Genomic DNA, 19,118 nt, shown 5'->3' on the forward strand with positions numbered 1-19,118 from the left:
CTTGGACCTATCACTGATTTTTAACCACGACAAGTAAAAATGGAACCACAATACAACCATGTCCAGCAACAAGCAACAGCTCTTGTTTTCATGCTGTCAAAGCAATTGGCCAGTCACTGTTGCAGACTAAATGATGGTCTAATTTTGAACTCTTTGGCATGAAGTAGATGGCCCAGAAAGAGTGGCCTCTGGCTGCACCAGCCCCAATTGCACTGAGACTGCAATGACTTTATGGCCCGCTTCCAAAGCAGGCCACCACGACAGTCCCAAATGGACTGTCGGCAGGAATGGATTAATCCACTCCATTTTGTTACGGCTTTCCCCCCCATTGGTATGGCCTCGGAATGGCCATGCCCCAAAAGTGTCCGGAAGCCATTTTATTTGGCCTGTCTGTTTTGGACCTTTAATTTAGTTCCTCTCCTCCCACCATCCATCCTGGCACAGAAATTCTGGATTGCTGTCCACAAAAATGACTTCTGTAAGCTCTTAGTTCAAATGTAAGAAGAAGAACTCACTTGAACAGACATCATGCATTGGTGATCGCTACAGTCCAAAACCCAGAATTTTTATGTAATCCATTTTAAACTAACAAATATTGTAGAGACTGTTCCATGTATGAATGAATGTATTTACAAAAACAAGTTACAAAATATTTTCAGAACAAAATCAGATTCAAATCTAGTAAAGAAAAAGAAATGATACAGTGTCTAACATCTTCTGAAGCAAAAGACTGCAATGGAGAACTGGAAGTTGCTCAGCAATGGTATAGTAATAATTCTTAACTGCAAGTGTTCATCACAACAGCCTTCCAGGAGAGGGACAAAAATGTAATTTTCCCTCCACCATGGTGAAACATTTTATTTCAGAGTCAATGAATGAGTTCTAGTAAGTTTCATCTCTACTAGGAACATGTCTTTTGTCAAGCTAATGTCTAAACTGTTCCTTCAAGATAAAGCCAAAATCAAAATACAGTATTTGCAATACAACAGGGATAAGCCACAACAGTATACTGTTGGCAGAAAAATCCAGGTTACTTCAGCTGCTCTGAGGATTGCAGATAAGTACAAGAGAGTGAAGGAAAGGCAGAGGGAAGTGGCAAAGAAAGGCACTGTCCTTGCTATCCAGAAAGTCCTGGCGTTTGAAAACCTTCAAGCCATGGCTCCAGTTCTCTTGCAACTCAACATAGATAGGGATAGCTGAGGATGTCATCCCAGTAATGTTTATAACTGTGGGCTATACAATGTTATGAATAGATTAAAAAAAATCTAACTAATCTAATCCTGGTCAGCTGCATGGTGTGTATTGAATAAGTCACTAAATTCAGATTCAGTAAATTCGGTACACCACCCCAAGATTTTGGTTGAGTGGGCAGTATATAAATGTTGAACATAAATCTAATAAAATAAATACTGTGGATCAATCACTTCACCTTTAGTCTCTGCCCATTGATTTGTGCAATGGTTCTGAAATCAAATTAGACATGCTTGATTACTGGAGAAAAGTCAAATTAGACCAAATGTTTGTAATTGTTAGCTCTAAACACTTGATGTTTTGTCACAGGGTGCTCCTGGAGAAGATGGTCGACCAGGTCCAGCAGGACCAATAGGAATTAGAGGTCAGCCAGGTAGCATGGGTCTCCCTGGACCAAAAGGCAGTAGTGTAAGCATAATTTAATCTTATTTGTCAAGCTGATTACATTGTGATTAATAATAATAGTAATGAATGATTAATAATGTACTTTTTCTGGTAAATTAGGGGGATCCAGGAAAAGCTGGTGAAGCTGGCAATGCTGGTGTCCCAGGGCAGAGAGTAAGTATTCTTCTACTATATTATTATTATTTTATTTAGTCCAAGGACCACGGTATTTCCTCACTTGTGTGCATATACTCCTGTGTTTACCAATCCATTTGCTTTTTATTGTGACATTTTAGGGTGCTCCTGGTAAAGACGGTGAAGTTGGCCCTTCTGGTCCAGTTGGTCCCCCTGTGAGTATTCATGCAAAAATATTTATTTATTATTATTTTAAATCACCCACAACCCAGAGTTCTTTGAGCTATGTACAGTATTTTAAATATATAAAATATGAGATGATGATGATGATTTTCTTACATCCCACCTTTCTCCCAATATAGGGATTCAAGGCGGTGAACAAAAATAAAACAATACAATTTAAAAATAATACAAAATATTAAAATACATAAATATAAAAATTTAAAAAAACAATTAAACAATTGTAAGGATTAAACCAGTTATAAATTAAAATATAATATATTAAAATATAAACCATTAAAAGTTGGGTAGCCCAGCATTAAAAACCCAGTCCTTCTCTTCTTAATAGGCCTGCCTACACAGGAATGTCTTTACCTGGCGTCGGAAGGATAGTAAGGATGATGCCATCCGCATCTCTAGGGAGGAAATTCTAAAGCTTGGGAGCAGCCACTGAAAAGGCCCTTCCTCTTGTTCCCGCCAAATGTGCCTGAGATGGTGGTGGGATAGAGAAAAGAGCCTCTCTCGATGACCTCAATATTCTTGGGGGCTCCTACAGGAATATATGGTCCTTCAGATAGCCTGGACCCAAGCCGTATTATTAAGACCCCTCCTCCCTTCAGGACGGTTGTGACTAGTATGTTACACCGAATTATCAATACATCTTTCAGGGATGGTCAATTTCTATCTGCATTAAAGACGGCCATAGTAAAACCTCTATTAAAAAAGCCCTCCCTTGACCCCCTAATTCGGAATAATTATCGGCCTGTCTCGCTGCTGCCATTTTTAGGGAAGGTGATCGAGAGGGCAGTTGCCTTTCAGCTTCAGGAACTCCTGGATGAAACGGATTATCTCGACCCATTTCAAACCGGCTTCCGAGCAGGCTATGGAGTTGAGACTGCCATGGTCGCCTTAGTTGATGATCTCCGTCTGGGCATGGACAGGGGAAGCGTGTCCCTGTTAGTGCTTTTGGACATCTCAGCGGCCTTCGATACCATCGACCATGGTATCCTTCTGGATCGCCTGAGAGAGTTAGGTATCGGGGGCTCTGCTTTGCAGTGGTTCCGTTCCTTCCTCTCGGGCAGATTCCAGATGGTGGAGCTGGGGGACTGTCGTTCCGACAAGAGGGCCCTTACATCTGGGGTCCCTCAGGGAGCGATTTTGTCCCCTATGCTATTTAACATTTACATGAAGCCGCTGGGAGAGATCATCCGGAGACATGGGGCGCGGTGTTATCAGTACGCTGATGACACCCAAATAGTCTTCTCTATGTCTCCGACTGATGCAGTAACTAAGGATGGCATCTCTCCTCTTGATGCCTGCTTGAAGTCGGTAATGGGTTGGATGAGGGAAAACAGACTCAGTGTGAATCCAGAGAAAACGGAAGTACTGGTGATAGGTTCTCCTGGTCCAGGTAAGAAAGTTTTTCCACCTGTCCTGAATGGGGTCACGCTCCCTGTGAAGGACTCGGTTCGCAGTTTGGGGGTGCTTCTTGACTCGTCGCTCCACCTTACATCTCAGGTGGATGCGATGGTTAGGAGCACCTGTTATCAGCTTCGGCTGATATGCCAACTGCGACCCTTCTTGGACCGGGGGGACCTTGAAACCGTTGTACATGCTCTGGTAACCTCTCGACTAGATTTCTGTAATGCACTTTACATGGGGCAACCCTTGTACCAATCTCGGAAGCTTCAGTTAGTGCAGAATATGGCAGCAAGGCTGGTCACTGGTTGTTCCAGGGCCAGCCATATAACACCTGTTCTGAAAGATCTTCATTGGCTGCCTATTCGCTTCCGGGCCGAATACAAGGTGTTGGTTATCACCTATAAAGCCCTATATGGCTTGGGCCCAGGGTACTTGGAGGACCGCCTCTCTCCATATAGTCCGCCCCGCACTCTTAGATCAGGAGAAAGACATCTGTTGATGGTTCCAGATGTCCGCTACGCTGTCACGAGGAGGCCTTATTCTGTCTCAGCCCCGAGACTCTGGAACGCACTCCCTAATGAGCTCCGCATGTCCACTTCCCTTGATGTTTTCAAGAAAAACTTGAAGACTTACCTTTTTCGTCAGGCATTCCCCCCATGAACGTTGGTGTTATTTTTCTCCCCCTGAATGTGACGTTTTTTCCATCCTGTCAGCCTTGTAATTGTACTGTTGGTTTTATATTGCTATTTTATTGTATATCGTGTTTTTAAACTGTTTTTATTATGCTGTAAACCGCTATGATCTATGGAATAGCGGTATATAAATAAATATTATTATTATTATTATTATTATTATTATTATTATTATTAATATTAAGACAATGACTAGGAACAGCAGAACATACTCCAATATAAAAGCAGTGGCAAAGAAGTAAAGCATCACAGGCCACAAAATCAAATGAAACCAGCAGCCTAAAATGATTTGGAGAATAAAGAACCTTCATCCCTAAAACAAAGATGTTTATCTTCATCAATTGACTGGAATCCTATATTACCCATTTACCTGAGAATAAGGCCCACTGAACTCAGTAAGGCCCATTGGAACCCATTGCTTTTGAGTAGACATCTATAGAATTGCACTGTAAAAATATTTAAATGGAAAGTCTCCCCCCCTCCACCTTTCTTGAAATACCATCAAAGAGATGCGCTTGTTTTTCATTTCTGCTAAGGAGAAGAAGGCCTTGCTGCAGTGTCCAGATGTCTCAATTTATTATCACTGTTAATTCCTGACACATCAACAATGTATTTGGCAGAAAGGATATATTTTAAAGAAATGGTTCTCTGCTTTTCTTTTAACAGTAGAGAATGATTGAATTCATAAGTGATAGAATGAAAGAGAAATAGAAGTACCAACTGGGGCAAATTAATGGCTAATATGAAACTCTTTTTGCTGTTTGTGCCACTGGCAACATTTCTTATAAGCTGCAGTAAAAGCAGCTCAGAGAAATACCCATCCCCTGTTATTTGCTGAGTCTGGGAAAGAATATGAAGATGCAACTGGGCATGATGCTTTAGTACATAATAACTGTTTTGTTTCTTAGGGGCCAGCAGGAGAAAGAGGAGAACAAGGTCCCCCAGGTCCTACAGGCTTTCAGGTGAGTATGTTTCAAATTTGTATTTGGTTTAACCAATCATATCCTAAGGGAATACTGCATTGACTATGCAATAAAATAAACTATCCATTAAAATAAGAAAAATGTGTACATCAACAGCCTGGTCCTGCTCAATCCCAATCACTTCCAGGCAGTGTTAGTTGGTGACTTCTATGTCAATGGGCACAAATTAAATTAAATTTTCACCGAAAAGTCTCCAAATGTGAAAAGTCTTTAAAAATGTGTGAAAACTCTCATGCTGACACCCATGAGGGAGAAAGTATTTTTGTCTCATGTATCATTACTAAGGCCCTGTACACACCAACCATTAAGGCCACCATGGGGGAGGAGTCAGGGCATAGCGTCCTCACGACACATGCCAGACTCTGCCCCCAGGGTGCCTTGATGCCATTTGCCACTCCAGACGGCATGCGACATCATGGTGCTCATCTGACGCTGCGTCCATACAGCGTGGTGCCAAAGGAGTGTGGTATAGTGGCTATGACGCTCTTTCAAGGGTGCAAAAAGGAGCTGCATTTTTGCGGCTCCTTTTTGTGCCTTCAAAATGCCAGTCGGGACTGTGGCGTGCAGTTGCCATGCCCCCAATCTGGCTAGGAAAGGGGCCATGTCCGATCGCCCTTTAGGGGTGGTCTATTGAGCCGCAAGTGACTGTTACTGCCTTGAAAGAGTCCTGATGCATCATAGATACTACAGTGGGATACATGAAAGGAAGTGGTCTTGAGCCATGCAGGATTTTACACAGGGCTTTCAATCAATTTAAAAATTGCTAAAAGAAATTGCTTCCTTTTTATTTCTCATAGTTACATACCAGAATCAAATCAATCTAAACAAGTACTGTTAAGTCAAAGTAAAATTGATTAAAACACAGTCCAGCTGATTCTCTCAGATTAATCCCTTGGACATTAAAAAATATTAAACTGATTAAAATACACAGCCCTATAATAAACATTTCAGCTTTTATATCCTTTCCTGGATGTGGTACTTAGCCAAAATGAAGAGCCAGTAGGTTCTACAACTTACCATGTAATGGGGTTCCTCTATCACCAACACTGAATGCAAATACCTGAGTTCCTGTTAGGTATGAAGTATCCCTATTCAGCATAATAACACCTGGTATTCCTTGGCACTCTTACCTTGCAACTACTAACCAACTTTGAGCAGCTTAGCTTCCAGGATCAAATGGGTCTGGTGCCTCCATATTATTTAGGCAGCTCAGGATAAAATACTAGGGACATAATACTTTCAGAATGTTCTCTTACATGTATACTGACCATTCTGTTTATTTTTCTTCTGCAGGGCTTACCTGGTCCTCCAGGACCTCCAGGGGAGGGAGGAAAGCCAGGTGATCAGGTAATAACATTATAATGTGGCATTTACAGGTATTATGCATTTGATGAGGTTCAACCTGTTTTCTTGTAGTGCCATCCATTTTTAACATGGCTCATGCCTCCACAGTGACTTTTCCCAGAAAGAGCTGGGCCTCTGAGCCAATCTATAATGTAGTGGGATGACTAGGGATGGTTCCACCATTGAGTGGAATAAGATGGTTGCCTGAAGCAATGAATACTGGGAGCAGCATTAATGTGTTGGAGGGAGGAATAATTTTGATCATTTTGTGTCCTACATTCCCTAAACTAGCATCCTCCTCTAGGATGTGGTAGAAGATGCTTTCTTATTGCAAATCATTAAGAAGCTTTCAACTGTCAGTCCCACTGCCTTTTCTACATAGAAAAATGGGAGAGGGCACAATCAAGTTCTTTGCATCAGGCAGAAAAATATTTTTGGCAGGAGGGTTAGAATGTCTCCATACTCACCTGAAATTTATTTGGATGTGACTACACTGCTAATTGGGGAAGAATTCAGAGAAATACCCATGTCAATCTGGAACATCTGTATACAAAGAAAACTTGTAGCTCCTTTGAGACAAACCGTGCACAGTTAGTCACAAAAGTGCAACAAGATTCCTTTGGACACTGCCCATTATTTGTTAATTCATTGTTTCTGGGAAGCTAAGATGATGCATTTATGAACATATCAATGGGTTTTAGCATTTACTTTCAGCTTTTTTCTCAGATGCTATCCTGCTCCCGCCCAAAATAAATCTGAGGTTTTTTTTGTTTTTGATTTTGTTTAGAGAATGGAACCATGTGTACATTATTCCTGGCTCCATTCCTTCTTTCTTAAAAAGATTCGTCTGGTTCACCTGAGGGGCAGTGCAGTCTGGCCATTAAGGCTGGCCTGGGGGCAGAGTTGGGGCATGGCTCCACATGGTGTGTGATGTCACAGCGCTCCTCTGCCTCTGAATTTACATGCCAAAGGAATGCCTTAAATCCACTGCACTGAAGCTATCATGCGCAAAAAAGCTTTTTGCGGCTCCTTTTTGTGCCCTGCAAAGGCCAGATTGGGGCCGCAGCGTGCAGTTGCTGTGGCCCCGATCCGGCTCCTTTAAGGGTGGTCTTTGCACAGTCTCTGAATCATTGACTCACTTTCCGTCATACCTAAGAATCTGACTTTCTGTTGCTCAAGACAGGAAGACTCAATCTGGCGGGAAGAAAAAAATCACATAACACAATGTCTCATAATGTATCCATCTCCCAATCCATGAATGTAACATACATTGTAACAGGCTTTGTACTGAATTAAATAGCAATTTTGTAAAAAAGGAAAATTGTGTATAGTAGAGTTGTTATTTTTAAAGCTTTGTATAATATTTATAGTGCAGCTTTCATATTTTTAGGTCCAACAAACATTGCAGAAATAATTGAGACTGCTTTAACTGCCCTGGCTCAGTGCGAGGGAATCTTGAGAATTGTACTTTTTTGTAGCACCAGAACTCTCTGACAGAGAAGGCTAAAAATCTCACAAAACTACATTTCCCGGAAATTCCTAACATTGAGCAAGGGCAGTTAAAGCAGTCTTAGATGGGATTATTTCTACAGCGTGTTTTGGACCAAAGACAACAAGACAATAAGGGTCAGTCATAGTCCTTGTCAGATGACAACTGTTTCTGAAGAACTTATGAAGTTAAATAAATAAATAAATAAATAAAACTTTTATTTGTATCCCACTTTTCAGTGACAAGACAATCAAAGCGGCTCACAACACATTAAAATCCACATCTGCAAAATTCTGTCCCAAATTCCCCCCCTTAAAACAGGATTAAACATGCTACAATTGAAATATCTATTAAAAACACAATAAAAAAATACAACGAGGACAGAGTGGTGGGCTAATACATGATGTGGCGGGCAGTCATTTTGTGGCTGGGCACTTTTATTCGGGAAAGGCCTGCTGGGAGAGATCTGTCTTGACAGCTTTTTTAAAGCTGTCTAAGTTGGCAATTTGACGGATCTCGTCTGGCAGGCCATTCCATAGTTTGGGAGCAATTGCAGAGAAGGCCCTCTGGGCAGTAGCAGTTAGTGTGGTTTTTAAAGGCTGCAATAGATTCCTTCCGGAGGACCTGAGGGTGCGGTGCAGATTATATGGGAGCAGGCGATCCCTCAAATGGGTTGGACCCAAGCCATGTAGGGCTTTAAAGGTAATAACCAACACCTTGTACTGTGCCTAGAAACTAATCAGCAGCCAGTGAAGAGATTTTAGGATGGGTGTTATTCGGTTACTCCTAGTTTTTCCAGAGACCAGCCTGGCTATCATATTTTGCACTAGTTGAAGTTTCCGGACTAGGCACAAGGGTAACCCCAGGTAGAGCACATTACAGAAATCAAGTTGTGAAGTTACCAGTGAATGTACAACAGTTTCTAGGTCCTTTACTTCCAGGAAAGGGCGCAGCTGGCGTATCAGCAAGTTACCCTGTTTCTTGTGCTTGTTAGCCTTTAAACAACAGAGAGCACTGTGAAGGTGAACCCTCAGGAAAACCTATGCTGTCAGTATAAAATTTAAATTACATTTGGGGTTTGTATGGCTATCCAGATGCTTTTCACTGAAGACCCCATCAGTTTTAGACAGCACAATCAATGGTGGGGGGTGATGGGAGCTGCTGTCTGAAGCATCTGAAGGGCCTCACATTTCCTGTCGTAGTTTTAAAGGAAGTGAGCCAGTGTGGTGTAGTGTTTGAGCACTAGACTCTGACTATTGAGCCAGGGTTTGAATCCCCATTCTCCCATGAAAACCCATTGGTGACCATGGGCATGTGACATACTCTCAGCCCCAGAAAAAGACAAAAACAAACTCCCTCTGAACAAATCCTGCCAAGAAAACCCCATAATAGGGTCTTCATAAGTCAGAAAGATGTAAAGACACGCAACAACAGCAACAACAAAGAAGCAAGATCTGAGCAAGATCAACTTCCCTCCTCCTTTTCTGGGCTATTTATTTTTTTAATTCACCATAGATAATATCCCTTCGAAACCATGTATTTATAGTCATGCTAATAAATATTAGCATAAAGAGAGATCTTCCTTCACTTTTCTGTATGTGGAATGTGGAATAGTTACTAATGAGTTTCTTCCTCATCTTCTGTCCACAGGGTGTTCCGGGTGATGGTGGAGCACCAGGTCCTTTAGGTCCAAGGGTAAGTTTTGTCCTTTAATGTATGCATGTCATTGCATATTTCCAGATTTTTTCTAACTAAAACTGAAGCAGAAACAACCACATAAACTGAAATGTATATTACAGAAACTCTAGATTGTCAAGTTTCATACATCAGAATTTGAAGCCCATCATGAAGAGTGGTTTTATCTAATTTTTTTCTTCTTTTTCTATACATCATGATTGGCTCATCTAAACACTAGCTTCATCAAACTATTAATTACAAATCTTTTGAATTGTGGATTTTTCATTTCTACTTGTCTCTGCTTATTTGTCTATAATGTTTATGTTCTTGCCACATTTGTACATCATTCTTCCTCCTTGGAGGAATATAGATGTAGTTACCAAGGTGGTATTGGCTATCACTAGATCTGTTTGTCTTTAAAGATTAAAGTGCAAAAAACGGTCACAGACAGTTCAACCTTGATTTGAAACTTTTAGTTATCAATATCACTGCAGCAACTCAATTGTGAGGTGCCTTTTTTTTTATTTACCCCTTGTGTGGAATAGGTAAATTGCCTACAAAATACTCAGTGTGTATTGAAACAGCAGTGTTCTTTAATATATAGGTAAGTATTGGGAAAGGAAAATAAAGACACGGACTAGTATCTGTTCAACAATAATAACAAAGTACAGTAATATTTAAACTGGTTTCTATTCGATGAGGAACCACTGGTCTCCTTGGTATTCTGTATTAATCACAAACATGTCAGGCAGTTCATTCACAGTATCTGGATCATCTCTTGTCTTTCTCCTTCCAGGGTGAACGTGGCAATCCAGGTGAGCGAGGAAATCCTGGAGCATCTGGTATTCAGGGAGAAAAGGGTATGGCTGGAGGTCAAGGGCCTGATGGTGCAAAGGTAAATAATATATACTCTGAAAGCGGGGGAGGGATGTAGAGTAAGCATAATTATATATGCAGTTTATCTTATAGGATGTTAAATAATCTATAACCCACTAGTCAAAAAGAGTCAAGTAGACAAATAGAATGGAGAAACCAGTTTCTTATGCTTTTTAGTAAAATAGGAGCCAAGAGCCAATCTTGTCAAATTTAAGCAAGTGAATAATTAAGTCCAGGATAGAAATGAAATATTAAGGGTCTACTAAAGTTGATTTAGGACTGATTCCATTCATATTGCTGTTCTGTTCTTGCTTCTTTTACATTTTGCTACAAAAGTGGGAAGTTTGGGGTATTGCCTGCCTGTCCACAGTTTTTGCTGTCAGGAAGAGTAGAGCAGGTTTGCATGCAAGTCTACAAATGTTAGTAGCTTTCATTTAAAAAAATTGTCCATTCATCATGCGTACCTTTTTATTATTACTATTTACACCATTTTTTTTTAGCCAAACTAGTCTCCCTGTTTGGTCAACCTGACTAATTCTTAATTACTTATAAAGAGAGTACTGAGAGCACATTGAAAAGCAGAAAATAGTAAGGAGACTTTGGGGGGTGAAACAAATGACCTCTTTGCAGCAGCTTCTTGGTGGCTTGTGGTTGTGTCCTTTAGATGACGCATGCCTCCAAGCCAGGAGGAAGTCGCCGTGAGGCCACCCACCTGACCACATGGTGGGCAGTTTAGTGGCACTTTGGCAGCACAGCATTTATATGGTGCACGCTGCAGGGGCACCACAAAGCCATGGCTGTGGCAGAAAAGCTGGCTTTTTGCTGAAATGCACATAACTGAAAAAAAAAAAATTGAAAATTTGCTTTAGTCAGTGGGGAAGAGTTGCATTCAGTTAGGTAAATAGTGTAAATAATTGTGTGATCGCACAAATCAAAAACCTTGTTTTAAAACTGCATAAATTAGAAATAAAAAAAAATAAATTAGAAATAAATAAATTTCAGTGGGGAAAGAAACAAGAAGTCTCACAACCCAATACAAAGTAAGAGGAGGAAAAACCACAATTGAGATTTAAAAACTCAGCAAAATGGACATAGAAATGTTCACATCCCTAATCAGAACAGAGTTCTCTATTTCTGCATTTCTCCAGATTTTGTAATAGAATTCTCAGCTCAAAGAATGCCCATAAAAATGGACCAAAATTGTTCATTATATTCTGCTTTTCTGTAAGAAAAAGTACTCAGTACTGTAATAGTAACTTTAATGTAACAAGAATAATAGCCATAATGTTAAAATCAAGACAAATACCTTGAAAGCATAAGAACAGGTTAATGTACTTTATAAATGTAAAATATTATCCTATTCTAGGACAAAATGCACACAAAAAGTGCTTTTTGGAAAGAAGTCATTCATAAATTATGTGACTTTTAATGCATTTTTTAAAAAATGAGGTAATTAGGAAGCAGGACAGAATGAAACTGTAAATGGTAAATTCATGCAAAACATAATAGAATTCAGAAATACAGCACTCCATCCGTTACTACTAGGGATATGTCTGGACTAAAGACTGCAACCAGAATAAAAAGCTCCAAAGCAACTAGAGCCCATTAATGCTGTCATAATTCTCATTCACAATAAAACATTGGCAACATAGGTAATAATTAATTTCTCTTTATTATAAGACTGAGATATATGTTTTAATTGTCACCACCACCGCCTCCACAAAAATACTCTTGAAATAATGTTGTTGTGGTTGATTTTCCACCTTTCTCCCAGTCTGGAATTCAAGGCAGCTTACAAAGCTTAAAATATTATGGAGATATGGTTCTAAATTCCCCAAACAACCTCCCAAATAATGTTTCCAAGTAGGTGTTTAAAAGTCACACAGAAAATTAAGAATAGTGTCCCATTTTCTATATCATCTTAGTTACAAATGCAAAACTAAGTAATGTCTCCTGGCCCAACACTCCCAAGCCTACTTTACCAGGCAGCAGCCACCCCAAGAGATCGAGGTCTGTTCAGGTAGCAACTGGGATACAGGGTGATGTTCCCACTCTAGCTTACAAATCCTTAACTGCAGTACGGAATGCCAGTCATTATTCTTTGTTCTATTGTATTACAAAAAATATCAAAATGTTATGACCTCATTACCTGAAAAAGTAAAATCTTACTGGTAAGATTGTTGCACACAATGCATCATGTTTATGTTCTGGGGTCACTCACTTGTGCTAAAGAAATCTATTCATCAGTCATAATTTAGAACAATTGGTTTCCTTCACTTCCTGAATATAAACCAAAGCTTGTTTTAATTTGATAAATGGATGGCATCATGGTAGGAGGTATTTGAGGAGAACAGCTTTGCACAGCTTGTAATTCATTCATTCAAACATTGCTCACCAGCCACATACTGTAGCCTTCTCTTTATGTAGTATCAAAAGGCAGTCAGGCAGGGATATTTTTTAACTCTTAGTTAGTCACCATTTGATATCTGCTGGTCTGCATTGTTCTTGCTGGGTTATAAGTTGGGATGCCTAAAGTCAATCTAGTTTTTGGAGAAATGCATGAGTATATTCCAGAATCATTCCATGGCCATTGATTAAATCTGTCTTGGACATCCACAGTAAGAATGTTACAAAGCAGCGTCACAGTTGTTCCCTCCGCTTCTACCAAATTGTTCCAGATGCTCAAAGTCTTTTTAACTTCTCTTTTATATATGATGGGGAAAAAATCTTCCCCTCCCCACTTTTTTTTTAATTACAGGGAAATCCAGGCCCCTCTGGAACTCCAGGGGATCAAGGACCTCCAGGTCTTCAGGGAATGCCTGGAGAAAGAGGCATTGCTGGAACCCCTGGTCCCAAAGGGGATAGGGTAAGTCTTGTATCTTTCCCACCATTCCTCCCTCAAGTCGGAAGTGGGAAATGGTTGTCACTTCACAACCCATATCTGTTTATTGCCCTTTGTAAATAATATTTTAAATTTTGTTATGCTTTTCTCAGGGTAGTATAGGAGAAAAAGGAAGTGAAGGTACAGCTGGCAATGATGGTGCAAGGGTGAGTCAAATTACTGCTTCTGTTTTATTCTAATAATAAAAGTAAAATTGAATTTCAAAATGTGTTTTATGATGGAGAAACAAGCATAGTACAAATATAAAATATAAAATCAAATATCAGTCAACTACAGACCAGTCACTGAAATTACATGATGTCGAAGCCACATTTTACAACATATTTCTAGTTATCTAAAGCTCTCTATACATACTACTATATACACTATACTACTAGCAGACAACATCACAGACTTTGAAGGATCACTAAAGAAAGTCAAAGAAGAAAGTGCAAAGGCAGGCCTAATGCTAAACATAAACAAAACAAAATAATGACCACAAAGGATTTACATAATTTCAGCTTAGATAACAAGGAAATTGAAATAAAGATTCCCCATAATTTGGATCAAACATTGATCAGAAAGTAGACTGCAGTCAAGAAAACAGAAGATTTGGAATGGGAAGGGCAGCTATGAAATAACTAGACAAAATCATAAAGTATAAAGCTATATAGCTGAACACTAAGGTTAGAATTGTCCAAGCCTTTGTATTCCCTCTTACCATGTATGGATGAAAGAGATGGACAGTGAGGAAAGCAGATAGGAAGAAAATTAATTAATTTGTGATGTTGTGCTGGGGAAGAGTGCTGAAGATATTATGGACATCTAAAAAGACAAACAAATGGGTTCTTAAACAAATCAAGCCTGGACTCTCCCTGGAAGCCAAGATGACTAAATTTTAGCTGTCATACTTTGGCCACATAATGAGAAGGCACAGGTCATTAGAAAAGACAATAATGTCAGGGAAGGTAGAAGGCAGTAGAAAGAGGGGGAGACCGTGTGCCAGACGGACAAATGCAATCAGGGAGACCATGGGCCTGAGCCTCCAGGACCTGAGTAGGGAAGTACAGGCAGTCTTGGAGACGTCTCATTCACCGGGTCACATGATTTGAGATCAAATTGAAGTCAGCTAACAACAACGAATTATCCTTATAGTAACTAAATATAATGAACATTTTACTTGTGATAACTTTGCTTATCACAACAAGTTTACTTCTCCCAGCAATCTCACTGAACATTCCCATGATAATGGTTTTAGCTGGACAAAAAGCCTTTATAGACTTCCTACATGACAATAAATACCTTTGACTCTCTAAGTTAATTATGGTTCAAAAGGGAAAAGTAGGAAGGCTAAAGATTCCTTGTCTGAAACAATAATCTTAATTTTAGTTAGATGCCATTATAGATTAGTACCCACATAATTTCATATTAAGGGTTTTTTGTCTGGAGGTGACTTGATGGGATTGGTGGGGTATTCAAAATGCAAAGAAAAGCTGTTTTCATTTCCTGCCTTTTTGTGTTATGGTCTTTATTATTTTAGAAGTTAAATGTGCAAAAGTGTTCATCCCTGTAATCCAGAATGATTCATCAGGGTGCTTTCCTCTGTTCTGGTCTAACCTATGGATTTAGGCTTGCTTAAAATTGTTAAAAACAGTTGGTTGGAATTACCTACTTTGTATGTTGTGTGATCAGTGAAGAAAGGACATCCAAAGTTAAAGAGGGATGAGAATTAGGCAAAAACTATCACTCTTATAAATAACTGTTTAAAGATGCTACTCTGATCACTGACATCTCTTACTGGAATGTATTGTTGTTTAATAGGGTCTTCCAGGTCCATTAGGCCCAGGTGGCCCCTCAGGTCCTGCTGGTGAAAAGGTAAAAAAGAGTTTTTGTAACCATGTCTGCTTTGGGAAAGGGATATCCTATTCATTTTTTTGTCTGTATGATAACATATTGCAACTTTTCTTTGAAGGGAGAACCTGGGCCCCGAGGTTTAGTTGGCCCTCCAGGCTCTCGTGGAAATCCTGTAAGTATATCACTCCATCATTAGTATTTTTTTTCTTATACATCATATTTTAACTCCCCCACCTCACTTTCCTGTTTTTTCTCTTTTTTTATAGCTGCCTACTTGAATTTTGCAAAATGCTACAAATTTTATATTTTAAAAAATCTCATATAAGTGGGGTAACTAGATCAATATTACTTCTGTATATCCAGCAAAGAGCTTATCTTTCACCCATTTTAAAACAGTCAAGACTGTTTGCTGTATCGAGGCTCTATATATTCAAACAGCTTGATTATCAGTCATTAATTAGTTATTAAACTCTGTACTCTGATGTGATTTTAAATATGTAAACATATCATTTGTGCTTGGGAATGCTCAGATTCCCCATATAGCTGGTTAACCTGGCTAACTTTTGATGATCTAGCCAGTAGTTCAAAATTAAAGTTTGAATGAGACACATTGACTGAATCCATTATATTATCCATGCCCAATAATGACACCCCAAATGTTGTACAATGCTGATAATGCTAAGATGCAAGAAATTGAGTGCTCTCAAATGGAACTTCCAGGAGCTCCTGGAAGAGTCAAACCGTCAAGAGCTTTGTAAAGTTGAAGGCTTTCATGGCCAGCATCCATAGTTTTTTGTGGGTTTTTTGGGCTATGTGGCCATGTTCTAGAAGAGTTTATTCCTGACATTTCGCCAGCATCTGTGGCTGGCATCTTCAGAGAAGTCAAGAGCTTTGTTTTGTTCCCCCTCCCCACACTGAGGACTCTTCTGCACAAGCCCCATTCTCACAGCTGCCACGCAATCATAAAATGGGACCATACCACTTTCTAGACATCCATCACTGCATTGCTCTCAATCATGCGACTGGGGCTCCCTATCCATCAGGCTTTCTTTCCGACCTCTTCCTTAACCCGCCTCCATGCCTTTTGTGCTACTCAACAAACCTTTAGGATTTTTTTATTTTTGTCTGGAGTTTTGCTGTCATGATTTAATTTAAAAGTAAAAAAGAAAGGAAGGAAATAAACAGAAAAAAATAAATGAAGGCTAATCAAGGTGCTTCAGAATAATGAGGGGGAGGCAGGACAAGAGAAAGATGGGATAGTGACACCACATGTTGGGCAATTATGTGACTGCCCCAGGAGCAAAATTTTTCACCTGGGGACAAGTGCAATTGGGAAGTCATTCCTGGGTGTCCTCTGTAAAGGAAAAGGGATGGGTCAGGGACAGGGCAGCTACAGATCTGAGATGTTGTGTGATGTGTATTGCCAAAGCCCCTTCTTTCCCAGTGAAATCACAGTTTAAAATCTGCTTATAGTATTGTCCCGAGAAAAGGAGGCAAAGGGGAAGTGTTCTTCCTGTGTGTCCCCCTTCCTATAGGTAGGAGTGGGGTGTGGATGTATCTTTACTGTTAGTATTTCCAAATAAAGAAATGTAACTCAGGTAATTAGAGAATATGATCAACTTTATTTTCTAACAGAACAGTATTTGTTTCATTCATGTTCATCTTATGTCACTTGAGCATTATGCATCCTTTCAAACAAATTCTAAATATTGGTTTAAAACTTTTTTCCCCTCCCCCCCACTTAGGGCTCTCGTGGTGAAAATGGTCCAACGGGCCCAGTTGGTTTTGCTGGTCCTCCGGTATGTTATTTTAATCACTGTTTGTAATTTACATTCACATTCTCTTTCATACAGTAAGATATCAAACTGTTTTGAGGGATTATTTAGAAAGGAGTAATGTAGTGGGAATTTTAAAAATAGTTCTTGTATCAGTGGTATATGCAAGGGCTTGGAGTTTTATTGCTGATAACAGGATTTTAGTGGTTTATATGGATCCATTTTTTAATATTAAGTATTCACTTTTATTTAGCAGGGACTAGATAATGCCATTTTTGGCATGTGGCATAAATTGATATCAAAGTTTGTAAATACATGAAGAAACTGGATCCAAATAGTGGGAAAGAATGCAGAAATAGCTAAACTAATTCATAATTGTGTTGCAAGATGATTGCAAGCGTTGTATGGACTATGCTGCTGCAATACACTGTGTAACCCATCAGTTGACTGAAATCAATGGTGGAACTTTCCTGTCTAGTGAATTGTAGGGTTTATTGTCCGCATTTTGAATGAAAACCTGTGAGCTATGGAAAGTCTCTTAACTTGATATGCCTTCTCTCTGTGTTAATGGTTGCAGGGCCCTGATGGTCAACCTGGTGTGAAAGGTGAACCTGGGGAGCCTGGACAAAAAGGAGATGCTGGATCCCCTGGACCCCAAGGTCTTTCAGGTTCTCATGGCCCGCCAGTAAGTAAAAGCAATGTTTGAAAGATAGCACTGTTCACCCTCTATTCCAATAACTGAATGTTATTTTTATTTTCTCATTTCCATTCAGGGTCCTTCTGGGGTTCCTGGACTAAAAGGCGGCCGTGGTACCAAAGGTCCCCCTGTAAGTACATTAACTGTTTACGAATTAAGGGTCACTTAAAGCTTTAAGGCTATTCACCTGAAACCATTGTTGAAGCTTTATTATAATAAGAATGTTTACAGCTTGCTTAGTGTCAGTTTGTATTTCACACATAAGGTGGGGCATACAGTGGACCCTTGTTATACGCTGGGGTTTGGTTCCAAGACCCCCCGTGTATAACAAAATCCATGGATGCTCAAGTCCCATTAAATATAATGACATAGCAAAATGGTGTCCCTTATAAAAAAATGGAAAATCAAGGTTTGATATTTGAAATTTATACTTTTTTTTGAACATTTTCAAACCGTGGATGCTTGAATCCATGTATAAAAAATCCGTATATAAGATGGGCTGACTGTACCTAGTCACATTCTCCTGTCAACAAGAACGGCTTCCATCTGAGGAACAGGAAGTGAGGATGGTGATTCTCCTTCCCTGCTGCACCCACTTCACATCTCAAATCTGCTGGAGAAGATTTTCAGAAGGCATGACAGGGAGCAGGGTCTGGGCAAAGGGGAAGAAAACCAAATCTTTTGTTTAGACTTGTTTACGCAATGTTGGATTTCACTCATGATGATTAAATAGAGGGGTATTTCTTTGCCGATTCAGTTAATTTTTTGCCAGTTTTTATGCATGTCATATTTCTTTCTAGGGTGCTACAGGTTTCCCTGGATCTGCTGGTAGAGTTGGACCCCCAGGACCTACTGTAAGTTGGACAAAAATCCAGATGTATTACAGTACATAAAAATATTATTAATAAAGATAAATTCTAAATTAATACTAGCATATTCTAAACTGAATTGTCTTACTATCAGTAGTCTGTAAGACAGATCTCTTCCGGCAGGTCTTCCCAAGCTAGCTCCTCTCCCCCTATACTGTGATTTACGTTGCTCTGTCCACCAATTTTTCCCTTAATTTTAACACTATTGTATTTTATTGTTTTTAAATGCTGGGGGTTGGGAAGGGACTAATTTTTAATTTTATTGTCTTCTCTATGTATTTTTATTGTTGTAACCCACTTGGATTCCTTGTCATTAGACGGGCTATAAATAAATCATTTGTTGTTGTTGTTGTTGTTGTTATTTTAGGGTAAAGTGACAGCATAGTATTGCTGACAAAATTTAGACAGAAAACCCCCAGTTTCTTCTTCCTGATGAGTAGATCACTCTGGATTAGCTCTCAAATTAAGATACCTTATAGCAGTGGTTAATGAACTTTGGTCTTCCAGATGTTTTGGACTTCAGCTCCCAGAAGCCTCCAACAGCTTGGCTAGCATGACAGCAATGGTCAG

General features: G+C 39.6%; 1 protein-coding gene across 1 annotated transcript in view; it reads left to right on the top strand.

Annotated features, from left to right (window-relative positions):
- Positions 1 to 19,118, top strand: part of COL5A2 (collagen type V alpha 2 chain) — a 179,064-nt gene that overhangs the window by 137,075 nt on the left and 22,871 nt on the right. The window contains exons 19-33 of the mRNA XM_042458322.1: positions 1,561 to 1,659; positions 1,756 to 1,809; positions 1,932 to 1,985; positions 5,012 to 5,065; positions 6,380 to 6,433; positions 9,570 to 9,614; positions 10,393 to 10,491; positions 13,231 to 13,338; positions 13,467 to 13,520; positions 15,175 to 15,228; positions 15,326 to 15,379; positions 16,953 to 17,006; positions 17,560 to 17,667; positions 17,756 to 17,809; positions 18,480 to 18,533. Coding sequence (XP_042314256.1) covers positions 1,561 to 1,659; positions 1,756 to 1,809; positions 1,932 to 1,985; positions 5,012 to 5,065; positions 6,380 to 6,433; positions 9,570 to 9,614; positions 10,393 to 10,491; positions 13,231 to 13,338; positions 13,467 to 13,520; positions 15,175 to 15,228; positions 15,326 to 15,379; positions 16,953 to 17,006; positions 17,560 to 17,667; positions 17,756 to 17,809; positions 18,480 to 18,533 — 999 coding nt within the window. The remainder of the gene's footprint in view (positions 1 to 1,560; positions 1,660 to 1,755; positions 1,810 to 1,931; positions 1,986 to 5,011; positions 5,066 to 6,379; positions 6,434 to 9,569; positions 9,615 to 10,392; positions 10,492 to 13,230; positions 13,339 to 13,466; positions 13,521 to 15,174; positions 15,229 to 15,325; positions 15,380 to 16,952; positions 17,007 to 17,559; positions 17,668 to 17,755; positions 17,810 to 18,479; positions 18,534 to 19,118) is intronic.

The sequence above is a fragment of the Sceloporus undulatus genome, chromosome 1 (assembly GCF_019175285.1).
Source record: "Sceloporus undulatus isolate JIND9_A2432 ecotype Alabama chromosome 1, SceUnd_v1.1, whole genome shotgun sequence".
In the NCBI taxonomy this organism is placed as follows: domain Eukaryota; kingdom Metazoa; phylum Chordata; class Lepidosauria; order Squamata; family Phrynosomatidae; genus Sceloporus; species Sceloporus undulatus.